This window comes from Argopecten irradians, chromosome 5 (assembly GCF_041381155.1).
Source record: "Argopecten irradians isolate NY chromosome 5, Ai_NY, whole genome shotgun sequence".
Taxonomy (NCBI): domain Eukaryota; kingdom Metazoa; phylum Mollusca; class Bivalvia; order Pectinida; family Pectinidae; genus Argopecten; species Argopecten irradians.
In genome coordinates, this window is record NC_091138.1 from 32,929,752 (window position 1) to 32,949,000 (window position 19,249).

At 34.7% G+C, this 19,249-nt stretch overlaps 1 protein-coding gene across 3 annotated transcripts in view; it reads left to right on the forward strand.

Annotated features, from left to right (window-relative positions):
* The window catches only part of LOC138323579 (receptor-type guanylate cyclase Gyc76C-like), a 60,074-nt gene that overhangs the window by 27,128 nt on the left and 13,697 nt on the right, over positions 1–19,249 (forward strand). For all 3 annotated transcript variants that reach the window (XM_069268285.1, XM_069268283.1, XM_069268282.1), the window contains exons 3-6: positions 1,336–1,876; positions 13,606–13,909; positions 17,528–17,674; positions 18,053–18,225. In XM_069268285.1, coding sequence (XP_069124386.1) covers positions 1,511–1,876; positions 13,606–13,909; positions 17,528–17,674; positions 18,053–18,225 — 990 coding nt within the window. In that variant the 5' untranslated portion in view covers positions 1,336–1,510. The remainder of the gene's footprint in view (positions 1–1,335; positions 1,877–13,605; positions 13,910–17,527; positions 17,675–18,052; positions 18,226–19,249) is intronic.

A 19,249-nucleotide genomic window follows, 5' to 3' on the forward strand; every position in this document is an offset into this window, starting at 1 on the left:
AAGAAGATCGTGGTGACATATACCATCTAATGACTATTGACACTACTCCACAGTAGAAGGTTGTGGTGACATATACCATCTAATGACTATTGACACTACCCCAAAGTAGAAAGTTGTGACGACATATACCATCTAATGACTATTGACACTACCCCACAGTAGAGGGTTGTGGTGACATATACAATGTAATGACTATTGGCACTCCCCCACAGTAGAAGGTTGTGGTGACATATAACATCTAATGACTATTGACACTACTCCACAGTAGAAGGTTGTGGTGACATATACCATCGTATGACTATTGATACTAACTCACAGTAGAAGGTCGTGGTGACATATACCATCTAATGGCTACTGACACTATCCCACAGTAGAAGGTCGTGGTGACATATACCATCTAATGACTATTGACACTACCCCAAAGTAGAAAGTTGTGACGACATATACCATCTAATGACTATTGACACTACCCCACAGTAGAAGGTGGTGATGACATATACCATGTAATGACTATTGGCACTACCCCAAAGTAGAAAGTTGTGGTGACATATAACATCTAATGACTATTGACACTACCCCACAGTAGAAGGTGGTGATGACATATACCATGTAATGACTATTGGCACTACCCCACAGTAGAAGGTGGTGATGACATATACCATCTAATGACTATTGACACTCACCCACAGTAGAAGGTCGTGGTGACATATACCATCTAATGACTATTGACACTACCCCAAAGTAGAAAGTTGTGGTGACATATAACATCTAATGACTATTGACACTACCCCACAGTAGAAGGTGGTGATGACATATACCATGTAATGACTATTGGCACTACCCCACAGTAGAAGGTGGTGATGACATATACCATCTAATGACTATTGACACTCACCCACAGTAGAAGGTTGTGGTGACATATAACATCTAATGACTATTGACACTCACCCACAGTAGACATATACAATCTAATGACTACCGACATTATTCCGCATGAAAGGCTCTGATGATAATGTATACGTTGCCAGATTGCTAAACAGTCCACTTATAGACTAACTCGCGTCGTAAAACAAGGTTAATTAGATTCCGATTTTTTCCGGTAAAAAGCATTAATAACTTAGTTATCATTCTATTAACAGTCGTTAAATGACGTGAGAATATATCTAGCTCTTAGATATAATGTTGTTATTGATTTTGTGGCAGACGAAGGAATCACGGCGAGACGTCTATATCGTTACGGGCTACTAGGCTTATCTACTGTCTAATGAAACACGGGTATTATTTATGACGCTAACATGATTCTGACCTTCTTCTAATGACTGTTTTTTGTTTCAGTCGACAACCAACACATGGCTGACTGTCATATGTCACCCGAAGACAAAAGGCTATTGGTATTGTTCATTGCTAGATGAATAAGGAATTAACCGTGAACGAGGAGAACGCTTACATTTGTCTTGGAATATGTGTGCAATGATTGTTATAATAACAAGAGATTTATCCTTACGGTATAATGAAGATTCTGACGTGCTTATGTGTGTGTCTGTTAATGATAAATTGGACCCAAGGGAAGGTTCATAATGTCACTGTGGGTTACTTGACGGTTGACCAGTCTGATGGGTACGTGAGGAATAAACAGGCCCGTCTCATCTCAGGAGCAATTTCGTATGCCATTGAGCAAATCAATCAGAACCCGACCCTCCTTAAAGACTACCATCTGAACCTTGTGTGGAAGGACACGGAGGCTAGTACCCTTGTGGGTACCAAACGCCTCACCCACCTATGGCGGGATGGCGCCGTGGCCTTCTTTGGCCTGGAGGATAGCTGCGCTGTTGAAGCCAGAGTAGCGGCTGCTTGGGATCTCCCAATGCTTTCTTATGTGAGTATGCTTCTTTAACGTTTTCTATGTACCACGGTAAAATCTGTCTATAAATGCTACTCAGGGGACAACGAAAAGAAGTCTAGGAACAAAGAAGGCTTTATAGAATGTCGAATTATTATCATTTTTTTTTGCACTGTCAATTCATCACTCACGAAAGTTGTTGTCTTACCTTGCAGGTTGTTTTATTGTCGCTAACGCAGGATTTACGTTTTTAATTACATTGCTTATGATCGCAATAATGGGTGATTCAGGGAGAAGTGAATTACCTTAGTTTTTGAACAAACATCGAGCGTTTAAAAAACCGTAGTTCGAAAAAATATAAATACATCCAAACTATTTGAACAAATGCTCCTTTTAAATGCATAGCGAATACATCCTTCATGTGCATGATTGTTGAAAAAATGTCTCGGGCGGTTTCTGAAATTGCGTTTTTCAAATTCTTCTTGTTTCAGAAGAAGTCTGTTTAACAACAAGTCATTAAACGTTTTCCGTTGTATGAAAACAATGTTAAATTATATACAATCTCATGATATTTCCGTCGATATAGATATTTATTTTATCCCTAAAATAATATACTTACTGTTACATTGTGAGTGATTATTACACCAGTGTAACATTACCCGGCATCCATGTAAAAAATTATACACGGGACTACTAGTACATAGTGCCATTCTAGATGACGGTTTTTCATGACAATATTGTTCCTTTTTTGGATACATTCTGTCAAAATCTATTCGTATAAATTTGAATAATACCTTCAGTTATCATAAACACCAGATGTTGATTGAAACCAAGGAGTACAACCTTTAAAGCGATAATAAACACTCAATTTTCACACACATAAATTTCGAAACAAGGGAATCAAATGTAATTATGGAACAATAAACCTTATATACATTTTCGACGACACCTGTCGCACAAATCCATTATTTCTGTAATTTCATCTCAGGAGAACAACCATCAAGAGGATTAGGTAAGGCCAAATATATACAAGTGCACATAAATTATACGTAGAAACCTTGACATGGAAAACCAGGTGTCTCACCAGAATAGTAAACGAATACCTATCGCACACAACAAGTCATACACGTGTAAAGTCTTTTTTTTTAGGATTTTGCCTCAAAATAACGAGCATCAAGTGAATTAGTCAAGGACAAATGCGTGATATGACATTTTCATAGTAACCTTGAATAAGACAATTCATGCGTTCTCCTGGAACGATAAAGGTACTATGATTTTCTTTGAATACACGTGTCAAGTCACTTTTTTTCTGATAAGATTCGAACAGAAAAATAAGGCCACCATAGTTTCTGAAAAAACGGAGCAAGTCTAAGTTGCAATTTATTAGAAAATGAACTAGAGCATTGAGCGATAGCACAAGGTTTACCAATGGTTATCAAAATCTATTAAAACAATTGTGTAATATTATGGCGAGAAGCAAACTTCTGAAGTCATTCTCAGGTCATTTTCAGGCGAATTTCACCCACAATTCACCTAAAAATCTTTCTGTAAAATTCATGTCAATCTTATGTAAATTTCACGCCAATTTCTGGTCATACTCTAGACCATGAACTGATTTTTTTTGTCATTTCAGGTGACCTGAACGTGTCCACTTGAATTTGCCTTTTTATGTTATCTATAGCGGTCTAGCCTTATGGGATGTTTATTAATATTCTTAGGTAATAAAGATGCCCTTGATTACTAGCCAGATAAGGTAAAGCAGGACAAGACATTGATCAACTTATTCATATTAGTTAAGGACGTAATGATTAAATGATATAATCAGTTTTAGTAGACTCAACAATTTAACTCATATGATGATGAAATATCTTTGATTAGTTGCAAATATAGATAAGCTATTTTATGATTAGTTTGCATGCGTAAAATTCGCATATATAAGAAATAATAGAATGTCATGGTGACACATGGCTTGTTCTTTAATCAGTAAGAGAATTTCTGAAGTCTTTTGTTATAATATTACAGTAGTTTGATGTGGATGACTTATTCTTATTATTAAGTCATTTGGAAAAGATTTTGTTCATTTGCATATGAACCAGACACGTTTGAAAAACATTGCAGATATTATGAAACAATGAAAAACTCGCTAAGACACAATACATGAATGTAGTATTACGGTATATATAACTTTAAGTACATGCTATTGTACATAGTGGTTAATACAGTTCAATACTTTACGTTTGCTTAAATTCACGGATAATTTGATTTTGTTATATTCGCGGTAAAAAATCGGAGAAGTTGATTAATCCTGAATAAAATTGAACGGGTATCGCCGCGAATTAGTATTAAAATGGATATCGCTACATTTTCTCCTCACGAAATTAATCATTAATACAGTAAGTGATTTTATTTCACTGAAACTTTTAAATTGACAGAAATTGCAAAGCATTATCTATATTTAATAAAGCAGTTGAAATTAACATTGATCACAGTTGTAGGCGATGAGACTTTATTTCGGACAAACTGGGGCATGTAAACATCTTACGAAAATACAGACATGTACGAAGAAATTCGGATTATCTAAATGGAAAGTAAACATAAACCGACAGGGGAATTGTACAAACACCATATATATATACCTGCCTCGCATCATAGTACTAAAGAATCAAACATGTCATCTCTCCTACAGAGGCTTTACAAATAACAAGTGTGTCATCAGAACAATTGCTTGTGTTATTTAAGTAAACAGATCGTACATTGTACTTTCGAAACTCGCTGAGTTGAACCTTAAAACATCTTATTAAACAAATCATTAATTAACTGAGATGTGTGTATATATGTTTATATTCTAAACAAATGTCCTTTTCATATCTCGAAATAATGAGTCCTTTGCTTGTTTTGAATGCCATTTCAGATTTCACTCCTCCAAGCTCCAAAAATAATTCTATCATTTTACACAGTCTGTGAACACAAACATTATCTCATATGATTTTAATCAATACGACATCTCGGAGAATATTCCCCTCGTGGCAATATTCATTAATGTTATCTTTTGGTCCCTTTAAAAGTCTGTTCTTTGCCAGGTTTTCCTTTTCGCCGAGATCAATCCCATTGCATTTGCTTTGATTTATGAGACGCTCTGCTATAAGGCTGCAACATTTAAAGAAGTCATGGAAGTGTATTATCTTATCCTTTTATGAACCATGCCTACAATTTACCAGTGCAATAATAAAATCAGTTTCAGTTGTTGCATAAGTAAGGTTCTTATACACCTTTTTTTTTCATTTATTTCCCCCCTAAATTTTTCTTTCGTTTACTTTTGAGTTGTGTTGGCTATGATGTTCAACTACATAAACTTGAATTGAGCGAGTGTTTTAGACAATATGGTATCTCGACAATATTTTCTCATCTCCGAGAAACGGGCACGGCTGATATGACCTTTACAAAATGTCCTTGATCTAATTTACAGTTTAAACTTTTTAATGGTGCGCCTTTTGTGTTAAACTGTAACGTAAAAACCATCAGAACAAAGAGTTGCCATGATATTTAGACAAAGACTGATTGTCTCAAGTAATCAAATATTACAAATCTTTTTTGAAGTGATAGTAACACGAGGCTGATGAGAGGATGGCCACCTCCTTTGCCTTTTATAATAATACCACGACGGTAGTCATAGGATGGCACCAGCACATGTCATACAAGGCTACTAAGGGTGGTTCCCGCACTTGCCTCATGCAATACCAGTAGAAGCCACTCTAGCTAAAGATGGCCTCATAAGACAGTAACACGAGTTCGACTTTGGTGATTGGATAGTAACATAAGACAGTTACAAGATAGTTACAGCGATCGGTGGTCGTAAAGTAACGCGAGATTTTGGCGGTCGAATAGTAAAAAACTAGCCTCAAAAGTTAGTTACAGCGATTAGTGATCGTAAAGTAACGCGAGATTGGTGGTCAATAGTAACAACACTAGCCTCACACGACAGTTATAGCGATTGGTTACTGTAAAATAACGCGAGATTTGTGGTCGAATAGTAAAAACACTAGCCTCAGAAGATAGTCACAGCGATAAGTGGTCGCAAAGTAACGCGAGATTGGTGGTCGAATAGTAAAAAACTAGCCTCAGAAGATAGTCACAGCGATAAGTGGTCGTAAAGTAACGCGAGATTGGTGGTCGAATAGTAAAAACACTAGCCTCAGAAGATAGTCACAGCGATAAGTGGTCGTAAAGTAACGCGAGATTGGTGGTCGAATAGTAAAAACACTAGCCTCAGAAGATAGTCACAGCGATAAGTGGTCGCAAAGTAACGGGAGATTGGTGGTCAAATAGTTAAAACACTAGCGCCAAAAGATAGTCACAGCGATAAATGGTAGTAAAGTGACACGAGATTGGTGGTCGAATAGTAACAACACTTGCATCACAAAATTATTACACAAGGTTGATCGACGTATGGTAACTGCATTTTTAGACAGATGAATAGTTGTTTCCACCCATGTGGTTAGTTCATTTTGCACTGGCCTTTTTCTTACAGTATAAAGATAAAGCGAAATAATTCAATATTAAGGTGTTTTAATTTTGATGTTATTTCAAACATCAACCTTCATTTAGACGAAATCATGGATTGATAAAGGCAATTTCTCATGAAACAAAATCATCATGGAATCTTTTATCAATGCATTAAAAATAACCGAAAGTAATTGTTGTAAACCATAATAGGCATTGTTTATGCATTTCTGTCTCAAGAATTCAAAGTTTCAACTATGTACTGATTCCTGCAAGAAAAAGGAAGAGAAAAAAACAATCGATAAAAATACATGTATATGCGCTGTATAGTGAATAGTTGTCGAAATATGCGCATTCATTTTATTTTTATCTGTGACGGTTCGATGTTAATTCAGTCCATTCTGCAACAAAAGAAAATTCAATGTCTTATTATGGCTGATAGAAGTATTTTATTAAACTCCGCCGCCTATTCCAGGATTCTCGTTAGAAGGATGATGCGCATGATTGTTCTCAATAAACTATGATTTCCTTTCACCAAGGATACCCTCTAATTTGATATTCGATGTCGTTAATGATAGTTTCGCATGCTTTCCGCTTTTGTCTTAACATTTGAATGATTTGACATGTTCTTCTTTCTAAGCTATTTAAATTCAAAGCATTGAATGGATTCATTTGATCAATATTGTCAAAGCATGCTAGAAAATAACATCGGACGTTCTTGAAGCAAATTTCTTCAAGATCTATTACCCATCATATATAAAGCTACAAATTCGGTTACGTTATGTAGAACACACGCAAACATAACACAGACATATACATATATATATATAGTCTGTAATACTGGAGGGGAAATACAGCAAACTCGTATTGTAGAGAGCACATAGAGATGTCAATATTGTACTTTCTTAGGGGAGACATTACAGACTTATGAGCAGGTGCAATAAGAACTTCAACATATTTATATTATAAGACTCTTTCATATGTGAATATGAAGGATAGGGATATTCTACCCGAGGGTTACAAAATGTTGTATAACCCGAGGCTTGCCGAGGGTTTTACAACATTTTGTGATCCCGAGGGTAGAATATCCCTATCCTTCATATCCACGTATGAAAGAGTATTTTCTCTTATAATCCGACGTTTAATTACAATTTTACTACTAAGACTTTCCGCCATTTTGAATTGAATTCGAAAAAATGAAAAAAAAAAACTGAAAATGCAAATCATTTCTCCATGTATGATAATTGTGTGATATTTTCAACGCTAATTCCATTGTTCGTATCTATTTAAGTAAATACATGATAGTTTCTGAAAAAAATGTTAAAATTGTACCGAGAAAGTCGTAATTTTGTTGACGCTGTGACGTCATGAGGCTTTATTGCATGGGTAGCCATGCAATACAGTTTCAGGCGACATGAGTGTATTGCCCTAGACCAGCCAGTATTACACGTGTAGGTTTGAGAGAAATATATATATATCTTGGGGATATGTCGAAGGAACCAATATAAATGTTAACATGTAGACATAAAAGAAAGGAAAATTTAGAAGAGACAAACAGCAAAGGGTTAAACATTGCAACTAACATTCATACTGTAGTACTTATTGAGATTTTCGGAATATATATTTTTGATGTATTTGGCAATGACGGTAAACAGATTTAATTTATAAATTAGGCAATGCACCGATTTGAATCGCTGATTATATTTTTAAAATTACAAATGTGATTTTTTATAAATGTTGCAGAATAAAAAGTATATATTCATAGCAAAATATAAGCTGTAAGTTTTACTGAGAGGGAACGCAGATAAATTGATGGTCATTGTTTTCTTTCGTAGCTCTCGCCGAAATACAGCTTACATTTTCAGACACTGACCATAAACTCTAAATATGTGAATTGACATCACTTTCTGTGACAAGTCTAAAACAATATGTAATATGAATATAAATCTTAACCCTATTTGAGGGTTAGACAGGAAAATCTCAACTCGACGATAAAGAATCTAAAGCTGCCATACACGAGGCTTGCTGAGTGATTGAAAGGTTATGAATCTTACCTAGAGAATTAAAATTTACCTTGTACCGCTCTCAAGTGGGCAAATGATTATTTTTTCTTAATATGTTCACTTTTTGATATATATATAGTAGGAATTGCATGGATTGACGAGGTGTGCTAACTAGAAGATTAGGACAATATTTAGGGGAATATGGCTTCTTACCACATTTTTTGGTATTAAATCCTTGGACAATAAAGTATAAATGATGCGGGAATAAAAACAATTTATAATGATATTAGACATCTTGCATGACTATTGATCACCTGGCTCTGCATCCTCGATACTTTAGGGGTTCCGATCACTTACGATTTCTACACCCCTGGACTATCTCATAGTAAAACTGGAGGCAACAGAATAGAACAGGTAATTTAGTCCTGTGATGTACATCAAAAGAGCCATATACGGTACACTGTGGTTGACCGTGTGGCTTTGATGTTAGGCGTCGCTCTCTCTATAGTCTTTAAAGGAAATCTTTGTTAGCCTGTGATTGGTCAAATGTTTTTCGCTGAGCTGCCTTCAATTTCACTTTGAGATAGCTATATAGTCAAAGGGTGTAGAGATTGTAAGTGATCGGAACCCCTGGGGTATGGAGGATGCTGGCTCTGTGGCATGGTCTAAACCATCATTAAGTCTTGTCTATGTATATCATTGATTAATACATTGTTTTACTTCATATTGTTCAGTATTGCTGCTATTTATAGAGGCTGTGTACATGTGTTCCTTCTTAATTCTGTATATAACAGTAAATGTCATACAACATTGGAATTTGTTAACAATTCAGAAATCAGTCCTAACTTAACGTCATTTATTTTAATGATTTTAATACGCATTCTTTATATAAAGTTACACTTAACTGGGCACAAATAATCGCTTCATAGATTGACAAAGGAAATTTACTTCACGAATACATAGGTTCATGAATCCTCATTTCATTATTCATACACAAATCATATGTTAGTCATAAAGACATTGTCAATTGATGGAAAACCCGAGATATGAACTAGCGGTGAATTATGTTGTTTAAGTAGGTTTATTGCAAACAGTGCCTAACAAAGAAATCAAAAGTCATACTGACATCTTTTTAAATCCATAAATACCGACAAAAATAAATTGTACATCAGAAGCGTGCTCATAAATCATATCCTTTGTTTGCATAAGCATGATCGAACACCAATACATAAATTCTCCGGTCCATATAGCGACTACACGACAGGAAATGCATTCATAACTGGTCTGACATATAGTCGAATACCATATTTTCTCCTTGACTGGGTGTATTAAGGTGTGCTCATCAATTGAAGCGTCATGCGCGGTGCTTTGTATGGTTGAATTCCATTTACATCTCCGGTTAACACATGGTACGCCTTGGTAGAACTTTCACATCATGCAATCGAACATTTCTTCATTCACAGCTAGTCAATATCCTTGTTTGCATATCGGGTAGAGATTAATTGAATCTTAAATGGGTATGTTAAGTGAACTAGTATAACATTTTCCCGCTTTGGGGTGGGACAGGAGAATCACAACCCGACAGGTAAGATCTTAAGTTGAGGTTTTGAGTGTTTGACAATCTAAGAATCCTAATCGAGGATTGAGGTCTCCTGTCTCGCCCCAATGAGGGTGAAATATTCTCTTTCTTTTACCCTGTGAGCCACTTTGTGTCTCTAAGAATGACGTGTCAGCAATGTAAGAAATGGTCACTTGTCGTTGTCGTTGTGACGGATTGTATTATTGTCATGACGTCATGATACTGTTGCTGCTACTTCATACAATTCTGGAACAAATGCAAAGATCTCATGTAGCTTATCTTTACTCTAGGATAAAATCTCACATCAGTAAAATTGTGGACATCTCTTTCTGGATAAGGCAAAGGGATATGTCAACCTAAAAAACTAACTCGAGATTTACAGGAATCTCTAAACCCGAGTGTAAGATTTTATAAGATGGTTCATATATCCTTGTTTACTTGACGGAGCTATGTTTGATTATATTTCTTCCATGGTTTCAAGAAAAATGCCATCCCCCTAAGGACATCGTTATGTGCGCACGTGGAACTAGCTTCTAATGGAATAGCGCGTATGAGTTGTATTCAATCCCTTAGTTTTCCTTTCCGTAAAAACAATGGGATAAACCTATTGGTTATTTGAGAAATATAGATAAGAAATCAACACATGCACTCTTTGTTATCTCGGTAATAAAGATAATTGTTTTCTAAAACCATGCGTGTATGAAAACTAGGTGATTGTGAGGAAAACTGAATAAGGGCATCTGTTTCAATGTGTTTCGAAATATATGTTTTGCCAAAAACTCTTATTCAGGAAAAAGGGATCGGCACATAAACAATTTTACTAATTAAGTTGTTTACTATAAAAAGTTTAATCATTTTGATTTTTATTTTCTTATGTGAAAATATTTACCCAAAAACCATCTGTTAACCAAACCATTCATAGAACCAGTGGTCTCGTAAACAAACGATGACGTCAGGGAATGGTGTCGTTTTTGTTTATGAATAAGATTTGGCACATTGCCAATATTTCGATGGGATTTTATAGCAATCATATCAGTTTACGGGGTTTCCAATAACGCTGGATTGTAATGACATTAGTCTCGTTAGAAATATATATCAAAATTGTCCTATAGTTCGAATTGTCTCACGATCTTTGCTATAGACACGGCAGATGCGTAAAAATTTGTCTCTGTTGAAAATGTGCAAATTCTCTTACATTTATCTATTTCGGCGTTTGGACAATAGGTTATCAAATTACCATCAATTTGGCGTGTAATTTACATGCATGGATTGAAAGATAAAGTAATTATCTAAAAGCTTCCATCGATATTTTCTCACAGATGATTGTTCCATCCACAATTGTTTTGCAAACCTTTTTTTAAAACATTTTTAAATGACCGCCATTGCGATGACGCAAAGTCTCGTGATAATTGAATGAAAATATATCAAAACTATGTGATTTAGGTGATTTAGGCGTTTAAAGCCATGAAAGTGTTAACAAAAACACAGAAATATTCAACATTCTTTAAAGTGTTTTCATTTCATGAAACAGCTGTCTCCACTTTTAATAAAATGATAATTGTAAAGATTTGTCTCTCATGAAATGTATACTTATGCTGAATTAGCATCAATAACACTCCTGTTGAGTAAACCATCATTAATGTCGTATAAGAATACATAGATATCATTGAACATGTATATCAAATGTCAGCACAACCAGCCAGGTCGCCGATAGGAAATTCTGTTTCAAATGACACGGAATTCGTTGTCATAATAACATTCATCATACCCCTATTCCTAGCAAATTAATGGAATCAAAACTGGCTCTCGATGCAATCTGTTTGAATCCTGTTTCATAACTATCAAGTCATTCATCGTTGCACAACCTCGAAAACACAATAAAATTTTTAATTAAATATTCAACTCAAATTATTCTATGAAATGAAATCCCACATAAACGCTTGAATTCAGTTGTATACCATATAGCTAGCTATTAATGATACCAGGAAGAAATATACGTTAATTCAACTTATTAAGAAATTATTTCAAATAATTTAACCATGTCATATCAAGATCCACATGCAGATTTGGATATCAATGTCAAGTTACCAAACAGTTGTAAAATGAAAGTTTTTAGAAAAATTATCAAAGAATAGAGCACATGCTTACCTAAGTCACTGTAAACTACTTCTCCAGTTTTCCATTTTTTTTTTGACTGAAATTGTCAAACTTATGATTTGCAGTCAAAAACTTCCAAAAATATCATCCCTACTCTATTTCATCAATATGGAGATAAATAATGAAAGCATTTGACCTCTGACCCCGGAAAACGGGCCAAATGACATCTCCGTTAATAATTTGTGTTCAATTTTCAAATTTTTTTCTATGAAACTCGTAGCGTAGGTTTTATTTTTGTTTTATTTCTACTCGACAAGACTAGCAAACCTAAAAGCGCCTTTGACACGTTCAATAAAATGTCCTATGAAATGAACACTCATCAAGATCTTTTATATACAGCTCATTCTGAAATGATATGCATTCTGATATGAAATGCGTCAACAATGCTTGTCTATTTATGAGAGGGACATGTCTATAAATAACTCAAATTTTACATTCATAGTGATATAATAGCTATTTTAGATTTTTTTTATCCTTTAATCGAACAGGTAATAAAGTATTGCCATTAACATACAACCAGTTATATTGTTTGCAATATGGGAACACAAACCACTTCATTGGCCTATAAACCAACAAGGCTGTTGGCGATTTGCTTAAATTCTCGGTCAAAGTATCTCTATCCAATCTTTCCATATTGATAAAAGATATCGACAGCTGTTAAAACCCATTAGCCAATCAATGAAAGATTTAATTACTGTGCTATTGACCCACAGGATGCCTGGTAACTAAATGTTTCCTCCTGACTTTGTCTGAGAATCTGGACCAATATATAACTTTGGCAAGAAGTCAGTCATGTTTCCGTAATGGTGACAAAGAAAGAACAATTATCGTGATTTTTATCTGATTTCTTTATTACCATAAATGGTAGGGCTCGATGGCAGGCGGATAACGATGTATGAGTTCCCTGTTATTCAATAAAAGATAGCATTAGGACACTTTGTAGGTATTTTAACAAACTCTGAAAATTGACACAAAACCTCATTTAGACTAGCCACCAGTCTCTAGATTATAGAAAAAAAATCGCTAAAATTTGGCTTAATTAATTTTGTCTCTTCTACATGTCTGACTCGCCTAAGTTTCAAACTAGGGGGAGATAATCTAGTAAGGAACTCTGTTGTGAAAGTCTTATCAACAACTTAGGGTCTATTGGCCATTCCAACCTTCCCTCAATACTAGCCGGTACAGAAAATTGGCCAGACATTGACCATATATTTGCATTGAGTTGGGAAGCTAAGCTTACCTCGAATATGGTACTAAGTTTACATGAAATTGGCCAGAATTTGACCTTAAACGAATTTTTATTTAAAAATCAATTCAAATCAGCTAATATTAAAAAAAATCACTGTTCTATTCTTTCCATGTCAAATATGTCTTGAAACTTTCTGATGGTATTCTTTAATTGTAAAATTGATAGTCCGCTGCTTAATTATCCAACTGTCTTGTGCAACACTAACGCACTTGTCAAGTTGTCTGGTCCATTAATGCTAATTTGTTGTGTAATGCCATGATTTATTTACTATTTTCAGAAATGTGCTGATTATGACGTTTCGGACAAGAGGAAATATCCGACATTTGCAAGAACGTTTCCTCCAGCCACACAGGTGACAAGATCCATCATCTCAATTCTTCTTCATTTTAAATGGAGCCGGTTTTCCTTGATCGTCGGCTCGTCACACAAGCAGCAGACGATAGCCGAGAAACTGCTCGAGCTAGCAGAGAGTTACGACATTACACTGAACGACAGAAGGGACTATACAGAACCCCACATCCCTTTAACCACAGGAAATCCATTCCCCGGAATCGTCGAGAATACTTTTATCGACACCCGAGGTAGGTGATATCGCTGAAATATAGAAATATAGAACTATGGCGAAGCATTAATAGGAACTCTTAAACACATCGTTGCCCCTCCCCCATTTTTTGTCGTTACAAATTTCAAATCTACATATTTCACAATATGTCGCAGTATTAATAGAAACTCTCAAACATATCGTTGTTCCCTCCCCCATATGGTGTCATTTGAAGTTTTAAAACTACACATTTCACAAAAAATGATACTTGTTTTTGCTATCGGCGACCACACTTTCTCACGGTGTTTCAAACGCCGCTGCGCTCTTGCTATGTGCCGCAAAAATTGAGTTGTACGCTGATTACTGTGTAATTATTGTACTCTGATGTCTTTATTTCCACTGTCGCAAACAGCCATTGAAAATTTCCATTAATAAAAACAAACATGTGCAGAATGTATCATTAAAAGATTTACCTAATCTTTAAAGATTAATGGACTTTCAATCTCAAACAAGGAAGTAAAAACAGTGAATTCTATATGCCAAACTAATTACACCTTCATTATGTACCTTTTGTTAGTTAATGAGCTCGTTAAACGAGTAACAAGCTTATGATTGAGTATCCCTAAAGCTTTGTATGTACTCAACATGTTCCCGCAAGCTGTTAGGAAGAAAAATGATATCAAATAAATCGGAAAAGCTACACAGCTGATAATGTTTGTCTAAAAATAGTGATATACAACTCATCGTATTTGATAAATTTTATTCAATATTATGATGTTGTATGAATCCAATAAAGAGTACTTATCATGTGCTTTCTCAACAAAGCAACAGTGACCTTGACCTTTAGTTAGAATTTCATTTCAACCAATTTTATTGAATCAATCAAAAGGATTGGGCAACAGGCTATGCCTATATAAGCCCTTTCCTAGTTATAATTAACTCAAGATCGTGATCACTGTTTCAAGAGAGTCGTATTTGTCCAAGATGTATCAATTTGTTTCCTAATTTAATAGAAAAAAATATATCTAAAATACAGTTCGATGGGAATTCTCTAATGAATAAAGCCGTCATAGCGCAGATGTCGATTTTTTTATATCAAAATGACATGAGTGACCTCGACCTTAACTTGGTAACCTACCTACAAACTTTTTTTTTGCCAAATCATTTTGATTCGTAGTACTAGAGTGCTGACATCTGTTTTGCTGACAGACAGACAGACAGACGGAGGATGAAATTATGGTATTTTTTCTCTCCCGTCCTCGGTTTCACTGACAGGGAATTGACAACCAGAATAAAACATGTTCATTTACCTCCAAACTGAAAAAGTTTTAAATCATCACACACAGAACAATGTTGGTAGAATCTGAAAATATGTAGGACAAATTAATCTTCGGAAGTAAAAAAGAAACTGATGATTACTTACCCAAAGTATAAATGCACTGCACTGGAACATGTAGAAATATTGTAAGATTACTAAACAAAATGCATGTTTAGGATAAAGCCTCTGATTTGAGTAGGGAATCCCATTAAACTTTGTCGTTTTATGTATCAATACCTCTACTCCTTTTTGTATAATTATACTCCTGAAATCCGACATTGCATTATCGTGGCTTCTATCATTAGACCCAATAGACTTTCGCTTACAACGCTACACTTAATCTACAGATTTTAATCTGTAAACCGAACTCATTATTTTCATTTTCTTTTAGCCCTGCTTTATCGTGTTACTATCGCTGCAGATTCGTAATTTAGACATATACATTACGTACATGAATATCCCTAATGCCACATGCATTACATCAGTGTGTAGATAAAATTTATTGACAAAAAGAGCTTTTAAAACGGATGTTGTTACATATAATGTAAAAGCAATTCATACCAGGACATGTACCTTCATTATCAGAGAAAACTCATGAAGAAGAACATGTCCTTAGACTGATGTCTCTGGTCAGAACCAGGAAGATTTGTCAAGCTTATTTCATCATTGACAATACTATTGCCGTAGAATATATAAATCAGTCATCTGCTCTCTTAAAGTCGGTCATGTATGCGAGATTGTGAAGCGCAATCACTTTGTATGGCTGCAGTGGCTACATCCAATGCTTATATTCTGAACTGATATTATCAATTTTTGTTATTTCTTTCATTGTGTTTAGGCCATACTTGTTTTATTTTTTGTTTCGAGTCCCTTTAATTTTTAATAATTTACAAGCCGGCACGCTAAGGCGAATAATAAATTAAAAGCAAAGACATCAAAATTATTTCTCCCACAGAACTAGACTTTTAGGCGTTCAAATTGTAAGATGTTCTGTAGATTGTCTCCAAAATTACATTTCATAACAATACATCAAATGTAGAAAAAAGTTTATATAAATATACATGTATATTACAATTCTGGTGCAGTAGGAACATTATTTTCCTTATAAATATCTTTTATTTCTCATTTACTTAAAATGTTCGTATTTCTCTTTCACTCTTGGGACATTAAATTTACCAGAACACGGACTTAAAACAATTAAAAACATAACCATGGCCTTACTTTATGAATAGATTTTTAATTGTTTTTTCCTGTACATCATATCTTCATGCAGTCTCATCTCACTAAATTCTAACTGACAGTTTCATTGTCTTCCATCCCTATGAGTATTTACTGTATCCCTATTTTAAATATTTACTAATAAATTGATATTTCCATTTTTTCCTTGCAGATTTATCTTTTCACTAAATGCTTTTGTATTATTTTCAATTGTTTCCATCTATTATATTTGATTTATATCATAGTTGAATACATTATGAATGATATTTCTATTATTCAAAGTTTCGGTCTGTGCTTACATTTTACAATTGTTTTATAAGAAATGAGAGAACAAAGTCAAATCTTTGACCAGGGGTAGCATGAAATACTAGGGAACGTTTGCTCGAGGCCGTAGGCTGACCACGTAGTACCTAAGAAACAAATGATGTATTGCATTGTACCTGAATACATGTAGTTTTAAATAGATCGATATTAAAACAAATCTAGAACATTGTTATCAGTAACTAGACTATACAGTTGTTGAGAGTGACAAAATCAAATAAATCTATATCGCTACACTTGAACGGGGCTAGACAGGAGGGTATTACTAATCACAACATGTAACAGTACTTCGCAGCAGTTCCACTATTCCACACCTGGTACTAAGCCCTAGATTAGCAGTCTTTACATGTGATGTTCAGGGAAACAGCCAATAATACTATGCCATCGTGTTATATTAACTATATATATATATTACCTTAAGTTCAAGACGCACACATGTAAACTCTGCTTTGTTTTATGCTAACAAAAAAACTCATATAGTTGTGTAGTCGATAAGTGAGTATTTATGAAATACCAATAATATTAATGAATGCCAATAATGATTATTAGTATAAAAGGTTGGGTAAATTATCAAATGGCTAACAAACTAACTATATTCTTAAATAGAGACTCATGTAGTAATATGTACTGCTTTTGCGTGGTATAGATGACTATGGTTTACTCTTTCTATCCCTAATTTATTCCTAAATCGGATTTATACATTATGAACTGTCACTTTGTATTCCCATTGCTTTATTTTGCAATCAATTATTCCTGAAATGGTTCCTTACATTATAAACTGTTTTTTTTCTCTCTTCGTAGTCTATGTTTTCCTGGGCGATATAAATGGTGTCGTTGATCTGATGACTAATCTTTACGATCGAGGACTGCTCGACACAGGAGAGTATGTCGTCATTTTTGTGGACCATGGGATGTTTGACAAAAACGCACCTCTAATTTACTTCCGCCGTACGTATGTTAATCAAAGGCATCTCAAAAGACTTCATTGTAGTTGATAAGGAGTATATATAGTAGATTTTTGATGGTGGATGAAAAAGTCAACTCATTAACGCATGACCAATTATTTTCAACCCCTTTTCATTCTAAATTTGCACACTACAGATACATTTTTCAATACGAGCAGTAATTAATTGTGACGTCACGTGTTTGCAAATGTAACATCATACTTTTCACCGAATATGACGTGAGTTTCGTTAAAAAATAACTACGTCACAATTGAAACTTGCCCGAAATGGAGGCAACCCTACAATGTGTAAATACGGAACAGCTTTATAAAGAAATTGATCTATAGTAACTTACAGTAATATATTCTATTGTCTTATATAGGTACTACAGACAGTCCAAGTGATACTAAGAACATCGAGGCGTCAAGATCATTACTCATCATCACTTCAAGTCCCCCATCAAACCCCAACTATGAAGATTTTGAAATCACCGTGAACGATTACAACGAAAAACCTCCGTTTAACTTCCCTAACCCATTTAAAATAAGGAAAAAGGTGAGTTTGCTCAGAGACATAGACCAATAAACCATGTACCAATCTTTGGGTGTTTATATGCAAGGCAAGGTTAATATACAGGGTCAATATTTCTGAAATAATATTCACGGTTAAAATTGTTAGAGCAGAGAAAATAATTGAATCCAGTGCCTTTAATCATAATAAATACCAGAACGTCATTACTAGTTGAAGAAATAATCTACATGCACGCTTGAAGGTTCGTAAGTGAATCCAATAAATGTTTTCAAGATACTAAACAACTAATATTAGTATTGTGAAAACTTCAACAGAGGTAACATAAGAAGTTATCATGGATGACTTAACTTTGTGCTGGTGACCTGTATTTTTAAACTAGTTGAACATTTTGGTGAAATATGAGGAAATATCATCTATTTTTTTCATGAGGACAACACATTATATTTTGTTCATCCTTGAAATGCCAATGGTGACAGTAAGTCATATCATTCAAAAACATGTGTTAGGAGGAGTCGTTGCGAAATTAGAACGGCACCTATTAAAATGCACATATAATATTAGTCCGAATGTCTCTAAAGTTATGTGATCATTTTATATCGGCCGATAGACATCTGAACTTAGTAAGACACTATTATCGAACGTTTGAGGCTTCTTTCTAAAATGTTCATGTTTTGCCCCAAATACTGTATAGTCTATTTGGCGGACATTTTTGCTAAACAGTCCACTTGACATGATCAGAGTTCGTTTTAGTTTCTAAGAAGACCTTCTTTTATGTATGTGTCGGAATGTATGATAATCTACGGTCGCCATTTGCATTTTAAGGTATCGATATCACACTGTATGATAATAATAGAGCAAATACACAAATATCTATCTATATATTCCGTCTTAGCATATTACAGAGTTAGCTCCCTTGCGTAGATATAACAATTATGACGTCATAACTTTGTGAGGAAACATTACGTCGTTTTTTAATTATGAAATTACACTCAAAAAAAACATGACGTTACAATCAGTATCACCCTCGACAGGGCAGGTAACTCTGTAA